This window comes from Bemisia tabaci, chromosome 1 (assembly GCF_918797505.1).
Source record: "Bemisia tabaci chromosome 1, PGI_BMITA_v3".
NCBI lineage: Eukaryota > Metazoa > Arthropoda > Insecta > Hemiptera > Aleyrodidae > Bemisia > Bemisia tabaci.
This window is the reverse complement of record NC_092793.1, coordinates 2041209-2069063: the sequence shown is the minus strand read 5'-3', so window position 1 is coordinate 2069063 and position 27855 is coordinate 2041209. Positions and strand designations below refer to the sequence as shown.

General features: G+C 40.0%; 1 protein-coding gene across 1 annotated transcript in view; it reads right to left on the bottom strand.

Annotated features, from left to right (window-relative positions):
- Positions 1-306: 306 nt before the first annotated feature.
- Positions 307-27855, bottom strand: part of LOC109037222 (intraflagellar transport protein 27 homolog) — a 61371-nt gene continuing 33822 nt past the window's right edge. Inside the window, exons 3-5 of the mRNA XM_019051784.2 lie at positions 24685-24798; positions 12780-13016; positions 307-2153 (exon numbers count right to left, since the gene is read on the bottom strand). Coding sequence (XP_018907329.1) covers positions 2085-2153; positions 12780-13016; positions 24685-24798 — 420 coding nt within the window. The 3' untranslated portion in view covers positions 307-2084. The remainder of the gene's footprint in view (positions 2154-12779; positions 13017-24684; positions 24799-27855) is intronic.

Sequence of the window (27855 nt, the reverse complement as noted above, 5' to 3'; positions counted from 1 at the left end):
ACCCTTCCTCAATTATATAAATTTTATATAAACGTTATCTTCTGAAAATATGAATAATTATTTTCATGGGCATTTTATATAAAACTTATATACACGATATATAAACTTTAGTTAAAATGGTGCTTATATAACCGGTATTAATTCCTTATACGTTTGTTAGGAAGGGGAAAGTGAATCATGCTACTAGGGAGGGAGCTTTCCCGGGGAGCCATTTCCCAAGGGAATTATTCCCCTGCCCAAAATCGCCTGGGTGACTGGGTGATTTGGGGTGAAATAATTGAAATTAAGTTGTTAATTTAATTATTCTTTACTTTATTAAACGATAATAGAATACAGCTTACTGTTGCACACACAATGGATCATTCTAGAACAACAATGTATTCTGGATAGAGCGGGGACATGTATGACAAATGGCATACCCCGCTAAATTAAGGAATAACATGCTTGGTTAGATGTATACAGGGTGATCCAAAAGTCCCTTTTACCCCCCCCCCCTAACTTTTTACCTAATTGAGGTAAAGATTTGAAACGTGGGGAATGTTCCTAGGTCAAAAGGAGCTACTTTTCGGCTCCCCTAAAATTTTCAGAGGGCCCCCCGTTGGGGGCAACGGACCCCAACTTTTTTTTCAAAGGGGAAGACCCCTTTTGTGACAGCTCGTTCAAAAGAGTATAAAGAAGTAAAACTTTTCGCGCAAACCCGAAGTCAATATCTCAAACCATTTCAAAATGGCGGCCAGTTCAAGTTCAAAATGGTCGAAACTTCACACCGTTTATTTCTTGATGGATTTGCGCGAAAATAGGTATCTAGAGGTATTTTGACACAAGAAAAACGAATTTGATTTTAGATTTTTAAAGAAACCGAATCTTCCAAAAATGGCCGTGGTTAAAGTTCAAAATGGCCAAAAATTGCCACCTCGATTTTTTTACTTGGACTTGGAACTTGAGGGTATTTTGGCATAAGATTAACACATTTGATCCCAGATTTCTAAGAAAAAAAGAAAACAAAACATAAACACTTCTCGGCATTTTGAACTTTAACCGGCGGTCATTTCGGAAATTTCGGTTTTTTTAAAAAAAAAATCTAGCATCAAATTCGTTTTTCTCTTGTCAAAATACCCATAAATACATATTTTCGCGCAAATCCATCAAGAAATAACTGGTGTGAAATTTCGACCATTTTGAACTTTAGCCGGTCGCCATTTTGAAACGGTTTGAGATATTGACTTTGGGTTTGCTCGAAAAGTTCTCTTTTTTTAGGTAAGCTCTTCGAACGAGCTATCACAATAGGGGTCCCTTTGACCTAGGAACATTCCCCAAATTTCAAATTTTTACCTCAATTAGGTAAAAAGTTAGAGGGGGTGGAAGGGACTTTTTGATCACCTTGTAACAACATCCCCAGCTGAGGCAAACTTTTAGCAGGGTTCAAATAAAACAAAACATTGTTATTAAAATGAAGAAAAATCTTACTCTATAGTATAAAATCATAAGGGTGCCGTGTCACGCTGAGGGTGTCACGCTAATTATAACGCTCGGTTTCTCCTCCTTTCCCCGCTCCCCACCCGCCGCGCACGCTCACATGCTTCCCGCCGTCTCCAAACTGGGTTTTCCCTAACTCTTAATGATCTTTTAACGATCTCACGATATCTGCTTATTATAGGCGCGAAGCGCCTCTCGGGAGTTGGACCGCGGAGCGGCCAGGGGGCGCAGCCCCCTAGTAAATAAATAAATAAATGGATAGATAGATAGATAAATAGATAGATAGATAGATAGATAGATAGATAGATAGATAGATAGATAGATAGATAGATAGATAGATAGATAGATAGATAGATAGATAGATAGATAGATAGATAGATAGATAGATAGATAGATAGCTAAATAAATAAATGGATAAATAGGTACCTAAGTAAACAAATAAATAAAAAAAAAGGAAAATAATTCCGTCATACTTACACGTTGGGTTTTGAAAGCTCTAATAGTATCATTAAATACTTAAATAATTATATTGTCGTAAGTGAAATTATTCGAGAAATTGCTAGTATTTCCGGGTATCCGGGGTATTTTAGACGCATCAGAGATCTTTCTTACATTGCCGACTGATGCCATTCTTGAGCAAGCCAACGCATCAGTTTGTTCAGCCCTTGGTTAGATTTCTGTGTAAGAAAAACAAAAAAAGTATTAAAATGAATGGAAAGAACAAGCAAGTGATGATAGGGAGAGAAAACGGGGGAGAAACAGTAATAGTAAGTGTAGGAGGGGGCGTGGGAGATGTAGGAGGATGTGCAGGAGGAAGAGTATGAACGGGTTGGCGATACATCAACCGCACACTGAAACAAAAATTCCAGTAGGTATTATTGACCAATGCGGAATAGTACTATTCGCAGAGCGTGGCTGCGAAATGTTTCATTTAACTCCCTGTGGCTTTAATTTAACCAAGATGAATTACTTAATTCAAAAGCAGAGACATTTGCTAGGTAAACTAGAAATTACAAGTTGCTTAAAATGACCATCTGATCAGCCAGTAGAATAATTTTATGTTGTAGGTAATGATGACGAAAAGATGTATGGATTTAACAAATCTTGAAAAGTCTGTCGGTAACTTTAAGAGACTGTTTAAAACAACAGACATTTCATTAAGAAAACAATAATTGTGATAGTAAGTATGCTCTATTATTTGCCGAGTTACCTACACCGAAAAAAATATTTGTCGAGTCAACAATTGTGAAAGTGCAGGAGTGCATAACTCAATTTTTGACAGTTTTGAGTTATCTGCATAAACAAGTTGTTAAAGATGTCTATCCACCAGCAAGAGATAATTATCGAAAAAAAATCGGGAAATGACCAAAAACCGTGGAAATTTTTTCGTGTAGGTAACTCTGGTTTAAGTGCAGGAATGGTACCTATCTCGTTCTGGCTCCTTCATTTCATAGAGAAAAAAAAGAAGGTGTTCGCATTTCGGGCATCTCGAACTTTTTTTGATAGCGTACTTAGGTCGGTACGACGAGTTTTATCATCGAGCTTCTTGGAAATGGTGTAATTTATGGAAAAAAGTCATTCTATAAAAAATGCTTGAAATTATATCATGAGTTATTAAGCAAAAAAATGGGACATTATGGTCCGTTTTTCATACTTCGAATTCCGGATTTCGCTGGGCAGGTTGCGTACCGACCTACGTCATGGGGCAAACAAACCTCAAGATGCAAGCACCTCCTTTTTTCTCTATGCCTTCATATCTCCAACAGCTTACATATATCAGCTAATTAGCTTTTCTGTGTTTTTGTTTATTTTCAGGAATTCGCTGGTTTTAAGAAGTTGCTGAATGCTTATCACTCGAGGACCCCTCAGTGTCATTTCTTCATAGGTAGGTATACCCAGAATTAAGAAATTTCGTGAAATAAAAGATTATACAAAGAAATTTCATTTAACACTCAGAATTCAGGATTAAACCCTAGAATAACTTATGAATCTCCTTAATTCCCTCTATACGCACGTGGTAAACTGTGAAAGGGAACTTTAGAAATGCCCAGAAAGTTGAGTAAAACAGCAAAAACATAATTTTGAATTTTTTTTCTCAAATTTTGGTAGAACACACAGCCGCACCGATCCACTTAGTGGTATACCCTTCCCAGGATAAGAGGACATTTTGATTAAGGTGAAATGACAGGAATCAGTTTAGGTAGAACAATAAAAAAGAACATTGAATCACATTTTATTTAGTAATTCGTCGAAAGCACCTGAGACGTCACACCGGCATGGAATCAAAATAAACAATTGAAATTTGAGGTTAGGGTCCCCCTTATGACGCGCCGTTTGGGCAGAACTCTGACCGCGGAGCATCAGAGTGCATCGTTCGCATCGGTTTCACCGGTGCAACACATCGGTGCCACCAGCCTTCCCCGGCTTTTGATTGGCTCGCAATTTTCCTCAATTTTCTTTAGTTTGAAAGAAAATTTCTCGTGGAAACCTCTCTGAAGTGCTTCTCAAAGCGACTACAAAGCTATTGATATATTACACCTACCATGTTTCTGTTTTTTTACTTTCAATTTGAATCAAGTCTCAAAAAAAAGCTGTACCTAACCTAACCTCAACCGTGGGTGTTCATTTTCATTGCAGCAAAGAGAAAACATTGCAAATAGCCACCAGCAGTTCTCGATCTGAAATTTGACAAATTTTCAATTTTAAATCATCTTTTGTGACCTAAAATGGTTTTTTGTCGTTCAATCAGTGTCGTCTTAATACCTTTTCACTTCAGTTTCTAAAGTTTATGGCGTTTCTTCATTGTTCCTTTCGCTCCTAATGGTTGAAGCTGAAGCCAAGTAGCTCGTCGGTCTGATCTGCTTTTTTTCCTCGAAGAGGATTTAATTGTGCCTCTCCTTCAAGTCTCAGCTTTAGCAGTGTTACTTTTTCATCATAAACAATTACTTTGGTAATAATCAAAAGTTTACATTTCAGTTCTGTATCTACAAGTGTCTGCATCAGGAATCGTTCTCCGAGAGCAGCATCTCATGACTGCAGCATACAGATGGAAATTAAGCTTGTTTCCTGGTTTTACTTAAACAACTTGTGCTCTAAATTTATCGTTGAAGTGACAAATGGTGTGTATTACTGTACCTGAAAGCCTAGCGTAGAAACTTTGAGCACCTGTCTCAGTGTGAGCGGTCCTTTGTTGCGGTCAAAGCTGCTCATTGATGACAGTTTCTCAAAGGGAAAGTCTTCGATGGATCAAGAAAAATCGTCTCCCTGAAATAGTAGTTAACACCCTTTCTTCATGACAATCTCAAAATTTAGTCCTCGCCCTAAGTTTGGGACCATTTCTCAGTTTTATCCTTGGTGTTGCGGTGTCATCAGAAGTGCACAATTTCTGTAGGATCAGTTCATGGTATGATTTGGAATATTTTAATTACCACTTATCTCGGTATGTGACACTACAGACTTCCTGTCATACTTTATTTTCTAAATGGGAAACCACTTGACGGAAGGTTTTAAAAACTGCCGTGATTTTTCTTCTCTTTACGAAGAAAATCCTGCAGGAACTTCAAGGAATGATGTCGATTTGTACTCTTTTATTAAAAGAATATAGGAGCTGAGATTTTTAAACACTGTAAGAAGTTTCAACCATCTGCTCTGCAAAGATAATTTGAATTCAAATCATCCTATGAATAGAATACCATGCATTCGGAAGGGGTGAGCACTTGAGGTTTCATTTGCCTGGGGAGGCGCCTTTCAAATTCACTGCCAAAGGGACTCTAGCAATATCTGGCAAATGGAAGGTACTGTCCTAGTCCAAAAAATGTAAAGAAAGCCTAACCACCCCCTGGGCTCGGTGTAGTTGCTGGATTTTTCCCCCTATTTCTGGATTATTATTTGAGGATGCCTACTGGATCTTAACTTTCACAGAAGACGGAGTTAATGCTGAAACAGGAAAATTTAAGTTGGAAAGTCTGAGAAGTGGATCCGTACCTCAAGAGTCTGAAGCTTCACCTTTATTCCAGCCCAAAGAGATGGTTATAGAAACATTCAAATTTTCAAAAGATGTTGACCTAGGGCAGCAGAGAAGGAACAAGCAAGGTCAAAGGTTCAACCCGATACAGGGAGAAATGGCATTGATTATTGCTCTGTTTAGAAAAAAAAAAGTTTAAAAACTTGCTTTGGATGTTTTTCACCCCTCTCAGGGAAAAAGAACAGATATAAATTCAGGTATCAAAGAAAAACAGTGACAATAATGGGCGGCGCTTCGTTCGAGGAAATTTTGAGTGACATTTAGTGCTCACAGCATTCATAAAAGCGCTCATAATGACATTTTTGAAGGTTTATCCAAACGTGAAAGACCATTAAAATCTTCTTGACATGACTTGGAAATAATTTCAATGAAATTTCAATGCACATTTCAAAGATTTAGGAAACCTGTGATGATGATTGATTTTAAATGATTATGAGCTTTGAGTTAGACTAAGAACAACACAAGACACACCTGAGCAGCCTGATTGTTGAAATTTTTTGTTTGTCGGGACGGCATGGATGACATAGGTTAAAAAACCGAGCGAGATTAGTCGGCTATGTCTTATCCCTGCTTTGTCGTGCCTTTGTCAGGTGGAATGGACAACATACTGTCGGAAACTTAAGAGGTGCCGTTAGCTTGTCAAAAGTTCAACTTGACATAGGCACGACAAAGCAGCGATAAGACATAGCCAACCAATCACGCTCCGCCTTTTAACCGATGTCATCTATGTCGTCCCGACAAACAAAAAATTTCAACAATCAGGCTGAAATCACATGATTCATTTTGTTCCCTATAATATCCGTAGAGGAATGGTAAAGGAAATCATTCGGAGTCCGATTAATACTCACTAGGAAAGATTTATTCACGTCAAGGAAATACATATTAAATCTTAATTTATACCTACATACATAAGCCATGGAAGAATTATTAGAGAATGACATAGAATGCGTCATCAGTATAAGTCATTAGATAATTTTTCTTGATCCATCGAAGACTTTCCCTTTGAGAAACTGTCATCAATGAGCAGCTTTGACCGCAACAAAGGACCGCTCACACTGAGACAGGTGCTCAAAGTTTCTACGCTAGGCTTTCAGGTACAGTAATACACACCATTTGTCACTTCAACGATAAATTTAGAGCACAAGTTGTTTAAGTAAAACCAGGAAACAAGCTTAATTTCCATCTGTATGCTGCAGTCATGAGATGCTGCTCTCGGAGAACGATTCCTGATGCAGACACTTGTAGATACAGAACTGAAATGTAAACTTTTGATTATTACCAAAGTAATTGTTTATGATGAAAAAGTAACACTGCTAAAGCTGAGACTTGAAGGAGAGGCACAATTAAATCCTCTTCGAGGAAAAAAAGCAGATCAGACCGACGAGCTACTTGGCTTCAGCTTCAACCATTAGGAGCGAAAGGAACAATGAAGAAACGCCATAAACTTTAGAAACTGAAGTGAAAAGGTATTAAGACGACACTGATTGAACGACAAAAAACCATTTTAGGTCACAAAAGATGATTTAAAATTGAAAATTTGTCAAATTTCAGATCGAGAACTGCTGGTGGCTATTTGCAATGTTTTCTCTTTGCAATGAAAATGAACACCCACGGTTGAGGTTAGGTTAGGTACAGCTTTTTTTTGAGACTTGATTCAAATTGAAAGTAAAAAAACAGAAACATGGTAGGTGTAATATATCAATAGCTTTGTAGTCGCTTTGAGAAGCACTTCAGAGAGGTTTCCACGAGAAATTTTCTTTCAAACTAAAGAAAATTGAGGAAAATTGCGAGCCAATCAAAAGCCGGGGAAGGCTGGTGGCACCGATGTGTTGCACCGGTGAAACCGATGCGAACGATGCACTCTGATGCTCCGCGGTCAGAGTTCTGCCCAAACGGCGCGTCATACCCCCTCCTCTTGATGGGTTTTTGCGTTTGGCCCAGATATTCCAGACCAAATTTTCATCAAAAACCAAAGTCTGTCATCGGTGTCAAACTCGCTCCTAATGTAAACAAACGAACGGCGACATATAGTCCGGACATAAACAAAGCGTACCCAGAGCGGACTTCCTCTAGGAGATGTTCCAGACTCAATTTCTCAGCGTTAGCGTTTCTTCACCTCGACAAAAGAACTTTCGTCCGCGTCTAACATTTATCCCTTTCGTAAAATCAAATATCAGTTACCCCGTTGATCTGTTCATGGTGATTTCAAGTGAAATTGCGGCGAGATACTCCAGACTCCTAATGTAAACACAGCGGCCTGTACCTGGTCGAGATGTTCCGGACTCATTTCTTACTTCATCTCGACCAAAGAAGTTTCTCGCGCATTCAAAGTAACATTTTCCGGTTCCATTGTTAGAGAAGAAACAAGTCATTTTGTTGTAAGTTAGGATAATATTTGTGTTGATTAAGTGGCTTGAGCATTGGACTACCTGGCTGCGCCTTGCATAGCTGCCTCTATATCAAGATGATTGGGAGAAAAGCTTACTGGTTGATGTGCGAATCTGAATCCTAAATCCCTAGGAACGGTAGTTGTGAAAACCAGGCGGATGTACAATGCTAGGTACCTTGCTCCTCACTCACTTTCTCATGGATGTTCACTGGTCTCTCCAAGGTTCTGGTTTTGCGATGTGTTGAAGCCAATGCTTTAAGTTTAGCTATAACAACCAGGCTTCGGAGATACTAATTAACAATCCTAGCAGTCACCAAATTCTCCAGCAAACCCGCATAGTTGTCTATAACAGCTGAAGAAGCAATGGAAACCGTATTTACCTATGACAACAAGATTTTTTCCGTTGGAACTCTGATAGTAAGTATGAGGGGGAACTATCACCTTTAAGGCACGTTTCTCCATGAATTTTCTTGTTTTTTGGCATCAAACTAAGTAGAACTCAAGGAAAATGAGGCAAAACTTTACAAGTTACCATGTAAGGTTCATCTGCTGAAAAAATAGAATAAAGTCTAAAATTCCTAATGAACATCACCAAGATGGTTCTGCCACCAGCAGTTCAGTTTTTAAGGCACGGATCAAATACGGTTATCTATTATTCTCACGGTGCCCATCAAATTATAGGTAAGAAACCTAGTCCTGTAATAATAATGGCATGGAATGACGGGCTCTAATTGGTGACTTGACCATCCCCAATAAGTTATCGAAAGAATTTACTTCTTAAAAGATCCTTTGCGAATAAAGCCAAGTAAATATGCAGATAAAAGTCCCGTGTGATATGTGAAGTGTACTTATTCAAAGTAATTTCAAAGGGAAGGGATGAAATGTTCAAAAGGTAACGTCCAAATTTGCAAAGTTGTAGAGGCGCTCGGCACAAATTGGACAAGGTGCCGCTAAGTGATGATTAAATGAATTTTTTATTGTTATTAATTACGGAAAAGAGGAAAAGAGAATCAGGCCGAATGCCAAAATCCAAAATTCGAAAAGTGTAGGGTGGTGTAGGAGCCGAACCTTCTTCGAGATTACGGGCGGCGAGCGGCAACCTGATTGGCTACGAAGATTGCCGAGCATGGCCGAAGGCCTACTCGCCGCTTGGTAGGTGTTGACGGCGGTTTGATAAACAGAAGTTTTTGGTGAAATGTGGTCCAGAATATCTGGGCCAATCTGTTCACTCCTCTTGATGAGCCAGAAGAGAAAGAGTAAGAGAAGACGAGAAGAGAAGAACTAGGAAGAGACCGCGCTCCAATTGGTCAAAATTGACGAATATTATTCTCTTTAAAAATAAAAACAAATTCTGTTAGAAAAAACAAGCATATTTTTGACATTTTGTCGGTCGAAAGAAATTTCATGGGGAAAAAAGAAATTTCACGAAATTTCATTCCATGAAAGGAGGGTAGGGATGTCGATACTCAGGGAAGTATCGATACTCGGTATCGATACTGGTATCGACTCTAAGCATCGATACCGGTATCGAGCATCGAGCTGAAGTATCGATACTTATGAGGTATCGATACCATCGATACTATATCTAAATTATGCCGTGATTCTGAGTGTGCGTATGTCTGTCGGCCGTTAAATTCCGCCAGATTTACGCCTCTCTCGAAAAAGCCCTGTTCGCGTCCTTGGTCAACTATTTTGAGCCCTTAACTACAGTTATCGAACTGAGCTTTTAACATTTTCATTGAAGTATAATCATCTTGAGAAACTTGATTACTCCGTCGTTTGTCACAGTGCATCATAGAGGTGAAATAGTGGGGAGAGAGTTTTTTAAAAAAGAAAAAGAGGCCTTTTTCATGGCCAAATCAGACTAAGTATCGATACCGTCGATACTGGGGTCTTGGCATCGATACTGCATGGTATCGATATCGTGGAGTATCGATGCCGAGTATCGTTAAGTATCGATCGAAAGTATCGATACTTTGCAAGTATCGGATAAGTATCGACATCCCTAAAGGAGGGGTTGCGATTTGGGCCGAAATCAGCCCCTCCACGGAATTGAGAAATTTTTGGACTTATGGCAGTTGACGGTGCAAAGACAGAAATAATCGAGTTTTGCCGATACTTATGTTTTTTGGCTGCGATACATGGGGCCTAAATATGGCTGCGGAGTCGAAAATCGCTGAAATTTCGCGTTTTTCGCGGTTCTACCTCAGATTTCGACCTGGGCTCGAAGGCGACGGGTGTGATGAGCTTCGAATATGGTGTCAAGGACACCTAGACACGTAACATACTTGAATATGATCAACCGTCGCCTTTGGGCCCAGCTTCAAAATCGAACATTTCCAACTTTTTAGCCCGAAACAGCTGAAAATCCATGCTTTCATACTGCAAACATTTAAAGTAAGATACTTGAATATGGTCGACTTTCGTTTATAGGCATGTGTAAAAATCCGCCCCATATTGCGGTTTTTTAATCTTCTATTTCGTTTTTCATCTGCGTCTAAATATGACATGTCATAAACTTTGTTTATTTTCGGGACTTGATAAATTACATTTTTTTTCAGATCGTGGCGACGTGTTTCCTTTTCGCCCAAATTGAAAGAATTATTTCATTCCTCCTCCGGTGTAACGATACATCTTTGACGTATGATTATAATTCGTAGAAACATGGTCATAAATTTTTCATTATTAAATCTGGAAAATCACTTACCCTTCAAGCAGGATCACGAAGCGGCTATTTTGGGCTAAAAAGTTGGAAAAGTCCGATTTTCAAGTTGGGCCCAAAGGCGACAGTTGATCATATTCAAGTATGTTATACGTGTCTGGTGTCCTTGACACCATATTCGAAGCTCATCACCCGTCGCCTTTGAGCCCAGGTTGAAATCTTAGGTAGAACCGAGAAAATCGCGAAATTTCAGCGATTCTCGGCTCCGGAGCAAAGACATTGCTCGGAGCAGTCCGGAGCCATGTTTAGGCCCCGGTTTCGCAGCCAAAAAACGTAAGTATCGGCAAAACTTGATTATTTCGTCTTAAATGTTAGTTCTCGGGTCAAAGAACCCCCAGATACCGAATTTCAGGTGAATCCATTGGCAAAAAATCGAGTTTGTCAAATTTTCGGCCACTTGGAGCCTTAACCGGCGGCCATTTTGAAAAATTAGGGTTTTTTTTTACAAATCCAACGTCAAATTCGTTTTTCTCATGCCAAAATACCCCCAAACACTGAGTTTCAAGCAAATCCATATGCAAATAGCAGAGGTGCCAATTTTTGGCCATTTTGAACTTTGACCGGCTGCCATTTTGAAACGGTTAGAGATAATGACTTCGGGTTTGCGCGAAAAATTTTCTTTTTTTATGCTCTTTCGAACGAGGTATCACAAAGGGGGTCTTCCCATTTGAAAAAAAGTTAGGGTCTGTAACCCCCCCCCCCAAAATTTTTGGGGGGGTCAAAAAGTAGCTCCCTTTGATCTAGGAGCACCCTCCAAGTTTCAAATCTCTACCTCAATTAGGTCAAAAGTTAGAGGGGGGAGGGGACTTTTCGAACACCCTGTATTTAATATCCTAAGGCTTTTTTTGTCCTCCTTCACTTTGGACGGTTTGTCCTAATTCGATCTCAGGAACCACTAGACCGATTTTCCTCGGATTTGTTTTAAATGAAAGCTCTTAGGCTGTATATGTGCAGGCACCCCTTGGTTTTTCGATTTGCGCGACCGATGTTGCAAAATTTACCTCAATTTGATAACGACATATTTGCCTTTTTGCCACTGGACAAGTCATATGGTTGGGGGACCTCCAACCTTTTGATTTTCCGTTTCCCTCTCCACGTAAACCCATCCCTACCTGCCGTTAACACGTGTCACCCTTCTACTCTGGCATGGGTCCTGTGGCAGTATACCTCCCTTTTTATGCCGTCTGACTCGGAACCCCTGCTACGCATTTCGTCCGTCGCATTGCTCATATCAGTTCTTAGTTTGTCCAGGTTTCTTATTAGTACGTCGAGAGTTTTGCTTTCTTGATTTTGTCCTTAGTTTTTTTTTTTTTTTTTTTTTTTTTTTTTTTTTTTTTTTTTTTTTTTTTTTTTTACATGAAAATTACTTGATTTTGATGTGTATTTTTCAGAAGATAATTTTCCTTTTCTCGGCAGCACAGGTTTTATCAATAGTTAACTTTTTTACAGCAGCTCATGTATTCTTCCAAGAGAATCGGTGATTAATCTTCACCCTTTCGCAGCGTTGAATTTCCACAAAAAGTTTTGATTTTTTTTTCCAGGATTGTTTTTTATTTTTCAAGGATGTTTCTTTTTCTAGAAGTAGGTGATTATCATTATATTAGTTTCTTATTCTTTAATTTGTTTTTGAATTTATAATTTTGCCTCCAGGAAGTCCACTAATTACTAGTAGTAGCAAAATTTTGCTCGCGAAGCGAGCCAATATTCACTCGCGGAGCGAGTTACTGGGGGTCCAGGGGGCGAAGCCACCGGCTGGCGGCGCAAGCGAGCGTAGCGAGCTGAAGCAGCTAGTCATAATAATGCCGCATCAACAGGAAGACCATTTGAAACGCTTCCGGATCTCCAAAGGTTAAATTACCTATCTAATGGTTCCAAAAAAAAATAATAAATTTCAAATTTTATGAGATTTATTCGAGCCTTTTGGTTTCAATTCCCATATCCCTGCTGTATATTTTCAATACCTAACTCGCTCGTATGTTGTCGCTATGAATAAAGCATCAGTATGCTCCATGATGGATAGCACTGGTGCAGGTGGAGCCTTCATCTGCACCAGTGCTCTCCCTCATCTCCGCTCCAATGTTGCTTTTACAATCTTAACCTCCTTATCTCTCATATGGCACAGTTGGGCAACTTTTCTCTATTTGAGTTATGAATGCATATTGAATTACCGCTGAGCCTTCAAAGTACTCCATCTTGAGTTTAGCGGCGAGCTCCTTTCCTTGTTCATATGAAATAACGCGACGAGATTTCAGATCTGTTTTATTCGCAAAGAGAGCACTGATTTTGGGTAAGGGGCCATGGCCCCACTCTGCTTCCTTGGCCAGTCGAAGCCAATGATCAATCCTATCAAAGGCCATCTGTGATGTCACACTGTACATCAAAACCAGGATGTCGGGTTTGTCCCACTGCAAGGCAAATGGTGTCATATTAGGGGAAATCGAATCACTTTGCTTAAATTGTATGTTTGTGGCGTCCACGGAAAAAATGACATGTTGTGGTAACCTTATCCACTGTTATGTCGACATGTCACAATATGTACCTGATAACCCGCCCGCCCGACGTGTATCCATACTAAATACTAATACACTATTGTGGCGAAAGGTTGCGGCAACGAATTCTTCAATGTTAAAGCAACATGACTACTTTGCTGATGTAGCAACGCCTAATGTTGATTTTACATTTTGAAATTGCTGACAGACCATTTGAGGAAATGCTATTCTGACAATACTCGCTGTTGATTTTACATCGTGAAATGATGCACGGACAACGAGGATACCTGCTGAATTAACAAAATTACCAAGTTTAAGTACGGTGCAAAGGAGCCATCAGCGTCCTCTAGAGACATATTAGAGATGCTAATGTACATTTTTCGGCAGTATTGTGAAAAAAGTGTGTTCTATACATCAATCTCTTCGTCTTGATACGTAGAATCGGATTTTTGATGGTGTCAAGTTCAAAAATTAATCCGGCGCCCCCAATTCAAGATAGTACTAAAGGGCGCCGGAGGGCTGACAAATTATCAATTTTCCTACCGAGTCGACTAAGGTGTCGATTTATGCGTAATTTTGGTCGTATAATCCAAATTTTACTATTAAAAAATCCTCCAAGCTAAGGGGGGGGGGGGGGGCAATTCCCAGATAGCGGCCAAAATGGGCCCCTTGCCGGGATAATGGCCGTAGATGGCTTTATATACTGTATGACATATCCGCAAATAGGATTTGTGGGTCGGGAATTACGAAAATGAGATCGGACATTCTCCCAAAATTTTGGGGGGCGGGGGCTAACTTTTGTTTTTCAAACGGCAACCCCCCTTTTGTGGTACCTCATTCAAAAGATAAGAAAAAAAGAACATTTTTGGCGCAAACCGCAGGTCAAAATGTTGTTTTTTGACAAAATGGCGGCCGGTCAAAGTTCAAAATGGCGGACCTTTGGCATCTCCGTTTTTTATCGGCGAATTGGTCTGAAACTAGATGTATTGTGGTTTTTCGGGACGAGAAAAACGATTCTGGCATTAGTTTTCCAGAAATGTCAGTCCTTTTCAAAATGGCGGCGGTTAAAATGGCGGCTTAGAGCGGGAAGTGGATATTTAGGCTGCTTATCGTGGGATTTGTATGAGACTGGTATTCGGGGGTATTTCGGCACGAGAAGAACAAATCTTTCATTGGATTTTTGAAATTTTTGAAAACTTTAAAATGGCGGCGAAAAAATGACGGAAAATTCATATCACGGCTGTTAACCGATGGATTTGCACAAAAGTCAATACTCTGGTGGTTTTTGGCTCGAAAAACAAATTATCTTTCATTAGATTTTTGAAACACTGAATATAGTCAAAATGGTGGCGGAAAAATAACGGAAAATCCGCATCCACCATCGCCATTTACAATTTTGCCGCCATTTTAAAGTTTTCAAAAATTTCAAAAATCCAAGGTAAGATTCGTTCTTCTCGTGCCGAAATACCCCCGGTTACCAAGTCTCATACAAATCCGACGATAAGCAGCCTAAATATCCACTTCCCGCTCTAAGCCGCCATTTTAACCGCCGCCATTTTGAAAAGGACTGACATTTCTGGAAAACTAATGCCAGAATCGTTTTTCTTGTCCCAAAAAACGCTAAGATTTTAAGTTTCAGACCAATCCGCCGATGAAAAACGGAGATGCCAAAGTTCTGCCATTTTGAACTTTGACCGGCCGCCATTTTGTCAAAAATCAACATTTTGACCTGCGGTTTGCGCCAAAAATGTTATTTTTTTCTTATCTTTCGAATGAGGTATCTCAAAAGGGGGGTAGCCGTTTGAAAAAAAAAGTTAGCCCCCGCTCCCCTTGGGGGGGGCGGGGGGCCCCGCCCCCAAAATTTTGGGGGAACCAAAAAGTTGGTACCTTAAACCTCAGAACATTCCCAAAGTTTCAAACTTCAATCTCAATTAGGAAAAAAGTTACAGGGGTGGTAGGTGACTTTTGGATAACCCTGTATACGAGTTATATGTCAGCATTAAGTTGATCGTAGGTAAGTATTACAACCCAGAGTCATAGAATAATAACTATTGCTGACGAAGCTATTTATTATTCTATGCCAGAGTGTTATACTACTTAGGGGTTATGTATGGGGTAGTGTTGTACAATGAGTTATGTATTGACATTAAATTATAAGTTCATATTAATAACTAGGGGTTGACTACCTATATCTTATCGGTTGCCATAAGCGATTTTCCAAACTACGAAAGGAAATGAAATATATACGTACAGGAAAATGGAAAATTAATAATAATTTCCCAGAATTATTGAGAAAGTCAATGATAATGACACTGATTAGATTTCTTGAGGAAGTCAATTATGTAGGTATTTTTCAAATCCTGTAAATTTAAGTTCATTCTGAAATTTCAGGAAAAATGAGTGCTTTCACTAAAATTCCTTTTTTTATTTTTCTGTTACTGCTAAAGGAGAATGCTGAGGCATTAAAAAATGGACATAAAATAAAACTAAAAAACCAAAGGCTCATTGTACAAGTATGTGAAGAAAAATGACTTCTTCACAAGAATATACAGGGTGTACCAAAAGTCCGTCCCACCCCTGCTAACTTTTGAACGAATTGAGCTAGGGTAATGAAACTTTGGAAATGTTCCTATCGCAAAGGGGACCATCTTTTGGGGGGGGGGGTCAAAATTTTGGTCCCCCCTCAGGGGGAGCGCGGGGGCCCCCCAACTTTTTTTTTCAAATGGCAACCCCTATCTTGTGATACCTCATTCGAAAGAGCATAAAAAACTAAGAATTTCGGCGCAAACCGCAGATCAATATCTTAATTTTTGACCGAGTTACGATAGGTCAAAGGTCAAATTTGACCTATTTTCAAAAAATCATAACTCCGGTTCAAATTATCGTAAAGAAAAAAATAAAACGGGAAAATTTACCAAATTGTGTCCGCTTTTAAGTAAAAATTGCAGAAATCACTTCGTTTTAATTTTAAGGGGGGGCTCGGACCCCCAAATACGTCAATTCAAAGGTCATTCAATTTTCCCGCGAAATAAGCCAATTTCCCCTAGATTTGCCTCCACATCATCTCAGTAAGGTCAAAATCAGTTCAACATTACGTTGGCAAGTCCCCTTTCGGGAAAAGTTTTAAAAAAAACGAAATTTAAGGTGATTAAATTTGACCGTTTAAATTTCGTTTTTTTAACTTTTCCCGAAATTTGGGGACTTGCCAACGTAATGTTGAACTGATTTTGACCTTACTGAGATGATGTGGAGGCAAATCTAGGGGAAATTGGCTTATTTCGCGGGAAAATTGAATGACCTTTGAATTGACGTATTTGGGGGTCCGAGCCCCCCCTTAAAATTAAAACGAAGTGATTTCTGCAATTTTTACTTAAAAGCGGACACAATTTGGTAAATTTTCCCGTTTTATTTTTTTCTTTACGATAATTTGAACCGGAGTTATGATTTTTTGAAAATAGGTCAAATTTGACCTTTGACCTATCGTAACTCGGTCAAAAATTAAGATATTGATCTGCGGTTTGCGCCGAAATTCTTAGTTTTTTATGCTCTTTCGAATGAGGTATCACAAGATAGGGGTTACCATTTGAAAAAAAAAAGTTGGGGGGCCCCCGCGCTCCCCCTGAGGGGGGACCAAAATTTTGACCCCCCCCCCCCAAAAGATGGTCCCCTTTGAGATAGGAACATTTCCAAAGTTTCATTACCTTAGCTCAATTCGTTCAAAAGTTAGCAGTGGTGGGACGGACTTTTGGTACACCCTGTATAGGTAATCCTCAAATTAAAGAAACTGTCAGTAAAACCAACATTCTACCATTTTCCTTTAAATATAATTGTTAGCAGAAATATGAAGTAAAGAAGTGTTTTATTGTTTTATTTTCTCATTGGAAAAAAGGCATTGTGAACAAAAAATTTACAATATAAAATTCCATGTATTTAGAAATTATCAGCGTGCATATACACATGGCAATAAAACGCGAAATTTTTCTCACTATAGGACTAAACTTTAATCCTCATCTAAATTATAATAGCACTCTGTAATGCACGAACGATCATTGCATTATTTCATGAGAAAAAAATTGACATCAAATGACATCGATACGGAAACAAGAATTTTTTCAGCTTTATACTGCTAAGCGTATAACTGGTTCAGTGCCAGTGTAATGCTAGCATTACACTAATGAGTGTATAACTGTGTGATGAGTCTTTACTAGTCACGGCCACCAGATGGCGCCGTACTCTTCAATGTGGGAATCCCGTTTTCTCTGGGCCCAAGCCATAGAACAATAGCTACCAGAAAGGGCAACAGGCGGCCATCTTTGTTCCGATTTCTGTAGTCCAGCGAGAAGCCGTGCCGGGTTTGTTTACTTACGTACGTTCACGTGTGCTCTCGTTTCGTCCTGCGACAGGTGTTTTCTCGTAATTCATGTCAGTTTTTCTAGTTTAAAATAGTTTGTATCAAAACTAAACCCCCTAAAATAGTTTGTATCAAAACTAATCCCCCTAAAATAGTTTGTGTTAAAACTACGTCTGCTCGAGTTTTTTTTTGCGACGACTTTTTCCATGTCTGCCCGAACCATCCTCAGCTTCAGCACATGGCAGTGAAAATCATTTGTAAGTATCCATCATCTGTTTCTTTCATTATCATATTAAATTACTTACTTGACAAGATTAAGGTATCTCTAAAGGTTATTGGCTTGTGGATTACCTTTAGGTACATGTCCTCGCAACATCAATCTAATGAACTGAATTTGTTACATAAATTGAATCGTTTCTGTCCATGACTTGCAAATTAGTGATTTTTTTTTTTTTTTTTTTTTTTTTTTTTTTTTTTTTTTTGTGATGAGGGGAAAAATTCGCTACAGTGCCCCCATCATGAGGGTCGCCAAGACGCCCCTCATGAAAAGGGCCCACCGAATACCGGGACGGCAACGACCATCAGTTGGTGAAGAGCCGCCGAAGCGACCCCTAACCGACCCGACCGCTGTGAGATGGGAAGACCCGGTTATGTGGGGATGAAGCACGCCGCTGTGTTCCGTACCCACTAAACGACCCCTCCAGGCCACACCCCGTGCAAGTGTGGCCCATCGGACGCTCTATCCTCCCGTCGGACGTCCCTAAGGCACTCTTCGAACGGCAGTCCCCGACCCCGGCCCCGGTTTAGCCGGCGCCCCTCAGGCCCCCCCACTTAAAGGGAGGGTCCCCCCATCCCCCGGGACCGATCTGCCGAAGCCATCATTGTACCCGGAGTCAAGGGCGTAGGAGGAGAGCCTAGGCCCAGCTTGCGCCAAACCCTGCGACAACCCCACAGCAGGGCTCTGGAGCCGAGAACTGGAGGGCAGGGAGGGCAGACCAGCTACGTCTCGCTCAGCCCTCGAGGCACCCGATCTTATGCGGCCCCAGAAGGGGGCAGCCTACACATGACTCAGCTCCGCGGGTGCGTCGAACCCGATATCCCCAATTGGATAGCTTGCGGTAAACAGGGTCAGAGACCCGAGGGTTTCTGGCCCACTAGAGGCATCCGTTATCCATTATCCATCTCATTGTCCATCTTTACGTTTGCATGACATAACACGTGTCGCGAATCGCTCAAATGCTAGCCAATTTCCTTTGCTCTCCAGTAGCACACCCATTAGCTCTTCCGGGGGCGGGATGGGACCAATAACCCCCTCAAGTTCCCGCCTTTCCGCAGTCCATCTGTCACAGTTGTACATCGTGTGTTCCGCCGAATCACGTTGGCTACATTGAGTGCATTAATCAGAATCTTTGATCTTAAAGCGATGTAGATAAGCCGCAAAAAAGCCATGGCCAGTCAGCAACTGAGTTGTCGCGAAGTTTACTTCTGCAAACTCACTCCTCATCCACAAATCAAGATCCGGGATCAGTTTTCGAGTCCATTCAGCTTTCCCCGTGTTTGAGTACCATCTATCTTTCCAGGCATCATACATCATTTCTTCAGCCATCTTCGGATCTTGCGTGTCAAATCTGGTCTTATGTTGGAGCAGAAGTAAATCCAAGGGAGGGATTTTCGCTAGCACGTCTAGCGCCTCATCTGACACAGTTCTGTAGGCCCTTGTCACTTTGATCTTGATTGGTCTGAAGGTTTTCCTCACCCAGCCAGCTTAAGCCTTCGTCCTGACAATGTCCGCCCAAACCGGAGCTGCATACGAGAGTATATGGAAATGGCCACCGAAGCGATAATCTTCCTTTTCCTTGCAGACGGTCCTCCATTATTTGGCATGATCCTAGTCAGGTTTCCAGCAACCCTTTTCACTTTTTCGCATGTTCTTTTGAGATGTTCTCTGAAATGCAAGCCCGCCGACAGCCATACACCGAGGTATTTGCCATGTTCCATAGCTTGGATTTCCAGATGGTCCACTTTTATCATTACATTACGATCTGCCTTCTTTGCCTTAAGAATTAAGAATTCCGTTTTTTCTATCGCCGTTTCCAGCCTGAGCTCCCAGATCCTTCTTAAGGTGTAAGCCACTGCTCTCTGTAATTTCCAGATAAGTCCATACATCGTTTTTTCCCAGGCGCTGACCGCGACATCATCTGCAAACGCGGTCAACAAACTATTTTGCGGGAGGGCACCCCCCACCACAAAATCATAGTAGACCAACCACAAGAACGGCGACAAACAGCTACCCTGGGGCACTCCACACGAGGTTTGGATTTCTTCTCCGTCTACTATGATATTACGCTCCGTGAAATAATCTTGGAGGATTCTGAGCAAATAAGTTGATACGCCTTTTTTCCTAAGTGCTTCAATTATTCCTTCCCACGGTGCGGTGTTAAATGCGTTCTTCACGTCAAGCATCACGATCCCAGATGGACGTCCCCTTTCCCATGCTCTGTTTGCAAAATCCACTACTTTCTTGATCGCCATTACTGTCGATTTCCCCTTCACAAAACCAAACTGGTTTTCTGAAATGAAAATCTCGGCTATGAGTCTGTGCAGAATTAGTTTCTCCAGGATTTTTCCCATAACATCTATTAAGCAGATTGGGCGGAAAGTTTTTTTGTTTCCTTTAACTCCTTTTGGTAGTAGGATTAAGTTAGCCTTCTTCCATATTTTCGGGAAAAACCCCGAAGTAAGGGCTTCGTTGAAAACTCCTAGTCCCGTTTCCACGTTAGTACCAAGAAACGCTTTGACCGCTTCCGGGGGGAGTCCGTCCGGTCCTGGAGCTTTTTTATCTCTAGTGGTCCTCAGTGCTTCTTCTAACTCGCCTTTGGTGAAAGGTTGGATTTCATCCTCAACTTCAGGTTTTTCGAAGGACGGCAATGGTCTTTCCGGGAAGAGCTCTTTCACTACCTCAAGTTTTTCTTCAGTACTTAATTCGTCAGCTGGATTCCTTGGTCCCATCTTGCTATTCACGATTTTGTAACCTTTACCCCAAGGGTTTTCTTCTAATTCATTTAGTATTTTGTTCCGGCCATAATTTTGCCTCGTCCATCCACCAGGTAATCCAACAGTAGGTGCGCTTTTGGGAACCTCATTGATCAGATGTGGCATTTTGCGGCATCGACAACCTTCTCCTTTTGCAGCTACCCACATAGCACAGAATATTGATATAATACTACAATAGTACTGACACGTCAGTAGTGTCAGTATTTATATAATGCTGATGTATCCTGATTTAATATTATATCAAGACTATGCCAGTATTTATTAGTTACTGATTTGGAGGTGTCAAAATATTGTTACAGTATTGGCCGAAAAGGTTGATGTCATATGGAAATCAGGGTTATGACAAGGTCATCAGAACACTGCAGGACACCGACAATATGAATGCATTACTACCTTGACACTGACACGTCTGTACACTCAGCGCACTCTGTCAAGTAGATATGAAAGCTCAGACGATGACCGTCATTTTCATAGTACTACACATGTATTACATTTGAAACATGAATTACACAAGTATACAAGTATTGAATATTATAAACCACTTACTTGATGTCCTGCGACGTTTAGTAGCGTAAAATACCCGGACGCCCTCGGGTGGATTTGAACCCGAACCGCGGAATTCCTAGCCCAGTACTCTGCCATTGAGCCACAGGGAACTGATGGTAATTCGGGTTAAAATCACGCCTGTCAAGGCTGTTACAGCATGCATAGCATCAGTGCGCGGCTCGACTTTCATCATAACTTTGATTAACACCGTGTTTTCTTAGGCTTCTTTTTCTTCCTATATTTTTTTTTTCATTTTTTCGTGTTAATTTCTTTTCGTGTTATTTTTTTTTTACCTCGTCAGCATTGACTCAATACTGTTGTTTGATATATTGAAGGTATTAGTGTTATATTCATGCTGACGCGGTATACCTTTTAACCGACAATCTTAATATCATACTGCATTAGTGTTGGTGATATCATGTCAACATCCAACAATATGTATCAGTATTGACATAAGATTCTGTGCTATGTGGGAGTGCTGGCATTACACTCGTGAGTGTATAGCTAGTATAATGCTAGCTATACACTCAAGAGTGTATAACTAGTGTAATGCTAGCGTAATGCAATTCTGTGTGAAAATCACATTATGGTAGCCATACACCCACGAGTGTAATGCTAGCATTACACTCATTTTTAGCAGGGAAGCATTCCTTGCCCATGTTTGTTTTGCCATTTATTTTAATTACTTATTCAGAATTTTGAAGCCTCTCAAGGAGAATTTTAAGTTTCTTGGGGGAGATGAGAAGGCCACAGGGCTCCCTCCTCCCCACCTTCATCTCCCCGATGAGCGAAGAACAATTTTTAATCTCATATTTGAAACTTCCTACCCAGCAACCTATTGGCGTCTATTTCATACGGCATATGAAGCCACTTAAGGTCAATGTTCCACTATAAAGACCATTTCGGCAGCCATATTGGATTTTGCCCCCACCCCCCTCCAACCTTCGGCTAGATGACCGTTTCGATGTGAAATTTGACCCCTACGACCAAAATTACCTACGAATAGACATCCCACTCGGGGTATTAAGGAAATTCAAAATTTTTCGACCCCCTGGCGGCCATTTTGTAGGGCACCCTTAGCCTCCCTAACGGGTCTAGAACACTGTCCGATCTCATTTTCGTAATTCGCCCGACCCAGAAATCCTATTTGCGGATATGTCATACAGTATATAAAGCCGTCTACGGCCATTATCCCGGCAAGGGACCCATTTTGGCCGCTATCTGGGAATTCCCCCCCCCCCCCTTAGGTTGGAGGATTTTTTAATAGTAAAATTTGGATTATACGATCAAAATTACGTAATCGACACCTTAGTCGACTCGGTAGGAAAACTGATAATTTGTCAACCCTCTGGCGCCCTTTAGGGGCGTCATCTTGAATTGGGGGCGCCGGATTAATTTTTGAACTTGACACCATCAAAAATCCGATTCTACGTATCAAGACGAAGAGATTGATGTATAAAACATACTTTTTTCACAATACTGCAGACAAATAATCTTTTTTGTACATCTGCAACTCCACTAACAATTACGAGTGTATACTTCTCCAATTTTTTGTACACACAATATTACATGCACAAACACGATGTAATCCAAATTATAGATACAAGATGCTCATAGTCAATGAAATTTTTGAGACCTGCACCAGAAAATGATCAATAAAAAATACTTAAAAATTTAAAAATTCACTGACGCGAAATTTTTTTACCGGCGGACGCGTTTCCCCGGCTCCCTCTGGCATCCATCAATTGCCAACGTGATGACAGATGAGTACCTTCAAATAAGCGTGTCTAGCGTCGTATTGTATTGTTTTTATCTATATCTATCTATACTTACTATATAAGCTCCGAGACCTCCTAATTTTGCATAACTGGTAACGCTTAGTTCCAGCGTTCTAAAGAGCCGATTTTCATGATTTCTGCGGCTATCGACGGGCAATTCGACGGTGAAACTTCCAAACCACGTATCTCGGTTTGCGACGTCGCAGACTTCCTGCCATATTTTATTTTTTAAATGAAAAACTACTTAACGTCCAGTTTTGAAAATTTCTGTGATTTTTCCTCTTAGTGCAGAGAAAATTCTGTGAAAATTTCAAGGAATGATATTGATTTGGTCTACTTCAAAAAAAGTAAAATGTGATCGTAAATTTTTAAACACCGCAAACGAGATACGTGGTTTGGTAGTTTCACCGTCGAATTGTCTCTAAATAAGCCTAACTCTATTAAGATTTTGAGAATATGACCCAGGTTTTTTTTATATTACGTGGTAAAGTTGCGAATTTTCCCATGTAAACAATGTAAATTTATATTTTTTGTCATAGTTCGTTTGAGCGTTCTACCGGGCCGATTTCCATGATTTTTGCGTAAATCGACAGGTGATTGGCTCTAGATGAGCCCACTTTAATCAGATTTTGGAAATAGGACCCTGGTTTTTTTAAAATCACGTTATAAAAGTGAGTGACTTTACAGAATGCTCCGCGCCTGCTACCGCTATGCGCAGAATAAGGTTGCGGAGTGGCCGAGGAGGCTGCGCAGTGGCTGAGTAGCCTGCGCATTGTCTCTGCCTGCGCATCAGCTCTACTTATCAACACAAGATTCGCCTTAATCACTTCCAGATCATAGAGAAAAAAGAGGAGGCGTTTGTATCTTGAGGCTTGTTTACCCTGTGACGTATAGGTCGTCACAACCTGGCCAGCGAAATCCGGAATTCGAAATATGAAAAACGGACCATAATGTCCGATATTTTTACTTAAATCAACTCATTATATAATTTCAAGCACTTTTTATAGATTGACTTTTTTCCTTAAATTACACCATTTCCAAGAAAATCGACAGGATAAAAACGTCGCTGTACCGACCTACGTCATCAAATCATCAAAAAAATCCATTCCGAGTCGTGGCCGACATCGAGAGTAGGTACCCGCACCCATGTCTCAAGTTGTGGGTTCGATTCCTGACTCCTCAGCTACTTAGTTATAACCTGATTTTCATTATTCGTTGTTTTACTGCAATGTTTCATTAATCAGTCATCGCAAAACGCGTCCTTTTGACTTCAAAAACAATGTTTTTTCTTCATTCATCAATAACAAAAATCATTTCATTCTGAAAGTAAAGTATACCTACCTCATATCGTAATTTTTTAGGGGAAAAATAGAACCAATATTGATAGGAGGCATTGATGGCGCGGAGCGCCTTCAGGGGATTGGGCCGCGTAGCGGCCAGGGGGCGTACCTACCCCCTAGTGTCATTATTATGTTTTTCTTTATTATTTCTCGTATCGACGGTAAGACTCCCAAACTTCGAATTTCGTTTGCGGTGTTTTAAAGTCTCCGCTCCTATTTTATTTCCTAACAGAGAAAAAATCATCATCATCCTTTCAAAGTTTCCACAGAATTATCTCCGCATCAAGGAAGACAATTTACGACAGTTCTTAAGATTTGCCATTGTGCTGTTTTCCATCAAAAAATAAAACACGATTGGAAGTCTGCAACGTCGCAAACCCAATGATACCTACGTGACGTGGCTAGGAATTTTCATCGTCAACATACTTAATGTTTGAAAGGAACACCGATGATACTTTTACATGCATTTCGTGGTAACTATAGGGATATAATTGTGATAAGTAAAGGATACTTACATAACTATTGAGGTACTTAGAGTACAAATCAAAACCCGTGGAGTCGTATATTAGGAATGTAGTTGAAGACTCGGGCATGTTAATGTTCTTGACAAATAAGTTCACACCGAAAGTCTAGAAAGAGGAGCATGAAAGATCAAAATATGATGGGTTAGTATATTTAAACAGTACCTACCGTTCGAAAATGGACAAGAGAAAGGGGGAGGATATATAGTAATGATGAGATTGGGAACATTTTTAAAAAATTATTCGGCTATGCACCACAGGATTCCGAACAAGTGCCAATTGTAAGGTTATGCAATCGAAAGTAATAAACGACATGGTCCGGATAGAATGGATCGAGCAGTGTATACAAAATTAGTTGTAGGTATAGCCCAGCTATTCATGTAGGGGAAACTGAACGTTCAGTAAGAACAAGATTTGACGAACATCTATCCAGAGAAAATTCAAATTTATACAAGCATACTGATGAAGAGAACCACATAATAGATACCTACCTAACATAGACAATAGTATATCTGTATGTCATACCACCACCCTAGTAGCAGATTTATAGAAAAAAAATTTTAACGAAAGTATACCACTCATATAACGGTTAAGTAACGGGATGTTCAAAGGAAACCGCCGTCATATAACCGTTATTAATCAAATAATTTTATAAATTGCGCGAATAACCTTTATAATTAGTTTACATAAAAGTTATTTGTAAAAATGTTTTATATAACCGTTATACTTCAGTTATACATATTTTATATAAATACACTCTTTATATATATTTCATACTAGCGACCCTTACGTGCTTCGCACGTAGCAGTTTATGCAGACTGAATGACAGGAGAAAAAATACGGTGATTTTCGGATTCAGCTGCCAAAATTACACAAGAGCCATTTATCGCATGCTTATTCAAGTTTCCTATCTGTTCCTGACATCAATATTTTTTCGGACAAGTGCTCCTTTCCGCCTTTGTATATCCATGTAAAACTCATCCGATTGTTATACGTCGGAGAAGAGAGGGAAATTTTAATCCTCACACAACAAGTGGAGTTATTCCCACCCGAGAAAAAATGGATCGTTCCAGCTCATTCAGGATCATTCAATTTTCAATGATCCTGAATGAGTTTGAATGATTCTTCAATGAGCTTGAATGATCCCGAATGAGCTTGAGTGCGCTGGCTCATTGGATCGTTCAACTTGAATGTGCATCGGGTCATTCACCCAATGTGCTTGAATGCGCTGGCTCATTCGATCATTCAACATGGATGCACTAACTCGTTGGATCGTTCAACTTGTATAATCAGGATCATTCAATTTGAATGATTCAATTTATCAGCTTATTCAAACTCATTGGGCCAATGATCAGGCTTATCGTAACTGAATCATCGAGAGCATTGAAATTGAACGACCCAACATGCTGGCTCATTCAAGCTTATTAAATCAACGATCAAGATTATTGAAGTTGAATAAGCCACCAGAATGATATGGATGATATGATCAGCAGATTCGGATATTCAAGTATCGGTCTGATGAGAATCTATCATAAAGAAATTGTAAAAAGTATAGAAGCAAAAGTACGTGGGTATCCATACTCACTTTGCAGTTTTTCTTCACCAGAAAAATGAAAGGGGGAAAAAAAAAAAAAAAAAAAAAAAAAAAACATATGATGATAGAAAAAGTTAAAAAAACACAGGCTCACCAGAAGTTTAATCCAATTCCTTTTGAAGTAAGCTCATCCTCCGCCCTATTACAGTAATAGCGTGAATGTACCTTTAATAAAAGTAGTTTGAAGGTGAAAATTTTTGCTACAAACCATCTCCCCCACGCTGTCAAGAATTCAAACCACAAAACAGTCATGATGGGAGAGGCTCGTAGCTTTGCCGCCGAGTTGTAAAGCTGCTCTGCTCTGGCTCTGCCGTGCCAAGGAAGAACGGCGTATGAGCCTTCAGACGTTGCCAAATTTCCTCCAATAAAAACCAAATTTACTGGGAAATTGCGGATGTTACTTTCTGAAATTTTCAGATAATTTTGTACTTAATTTAATCCAAAATATCTGAACTTTTCAAGGAAAAATATACAAGAATGTTTTCAAAAATACATGTTTTATCAAGGGAAATTTGGCAACTCTCAAATATTCATACGGCGTTCTTCCTTAGCACGGCAGTGCTGCGGGGATACTTCTCATTGACTACTGAAAAAGTTAACTAAAAGGAAACATGTTAAATTAACAGCATAACCAGAAAAATATTGAATTGAAGAATGAACCGCGCGTTTAGAATTACACGAGCAATGTCGCCGTTACTTTGATTTTAAAGAAAGAAAGCAGCAAAAATTACATTGGGATACAAGGATATGTAATTGATTTTGTCTTTGAAATAATTAAATTACCTTAGATTGTGCTTTGAATTGAAACAAGGCCGAACGTACTTACAATTTTGTGCTCGAGTGTTCGTTCTAATGAAGTGTCATCAATGGAGAAAATTTTATCGGAATAAAATTGTGTCTTCGGAACACAAAGCAGTGCATTTGATGGCTGGAACACGACTCACAAGTATAAGGTAAGTTCATACTTATAACTTGTTAAACAGTCTAGGGAAATAACAAGAGATAGAATTCAAAGCAGTATAGAAGAGAAATTACAGAGCAGAGGATTTTAATTATCGAGAAAAGAAGGGTTTCCCTCACACTAGCTTTTCCGGTAAATTCGTTAGTCTTATGACAATAAAAAAAATGAGCCTTACATGATAATATAAAAAATAGAGACAAGAAAGTGACGTAATCGTAGCAACCCTTAAGACAGGAGGATGGAAGAATATTTAAGCAATGTGGCAACGCCGTTACTTCCCCGCCTCCCGCCACTGGCCACTCTGCAGTTTGCTGCGTGAGGAAAACAAAGGAAGATGCCGTTGAGCAAGGGAAGATTTGGAAATTCCACCCCAAACCTACGCGGCCGAGGGCTCGCGGGGCTCGCGTTGGTCTGATCTGATCAGTCTAGGACTACGATTAGTCTTACTGCCTGCGTATCATTAGCGTGTCGCCGCTCAGATTTTTCTTCTGTGTTGCTTTAAATTTTCTCGTTTTTTCCCTAGACCGTTTAACAAATTATCAGTATGATCTTACCTTATACCTGTGAGTTGTGCTCCAGCCATCAAATGCACTGCTTTGTGTTCTGAAGA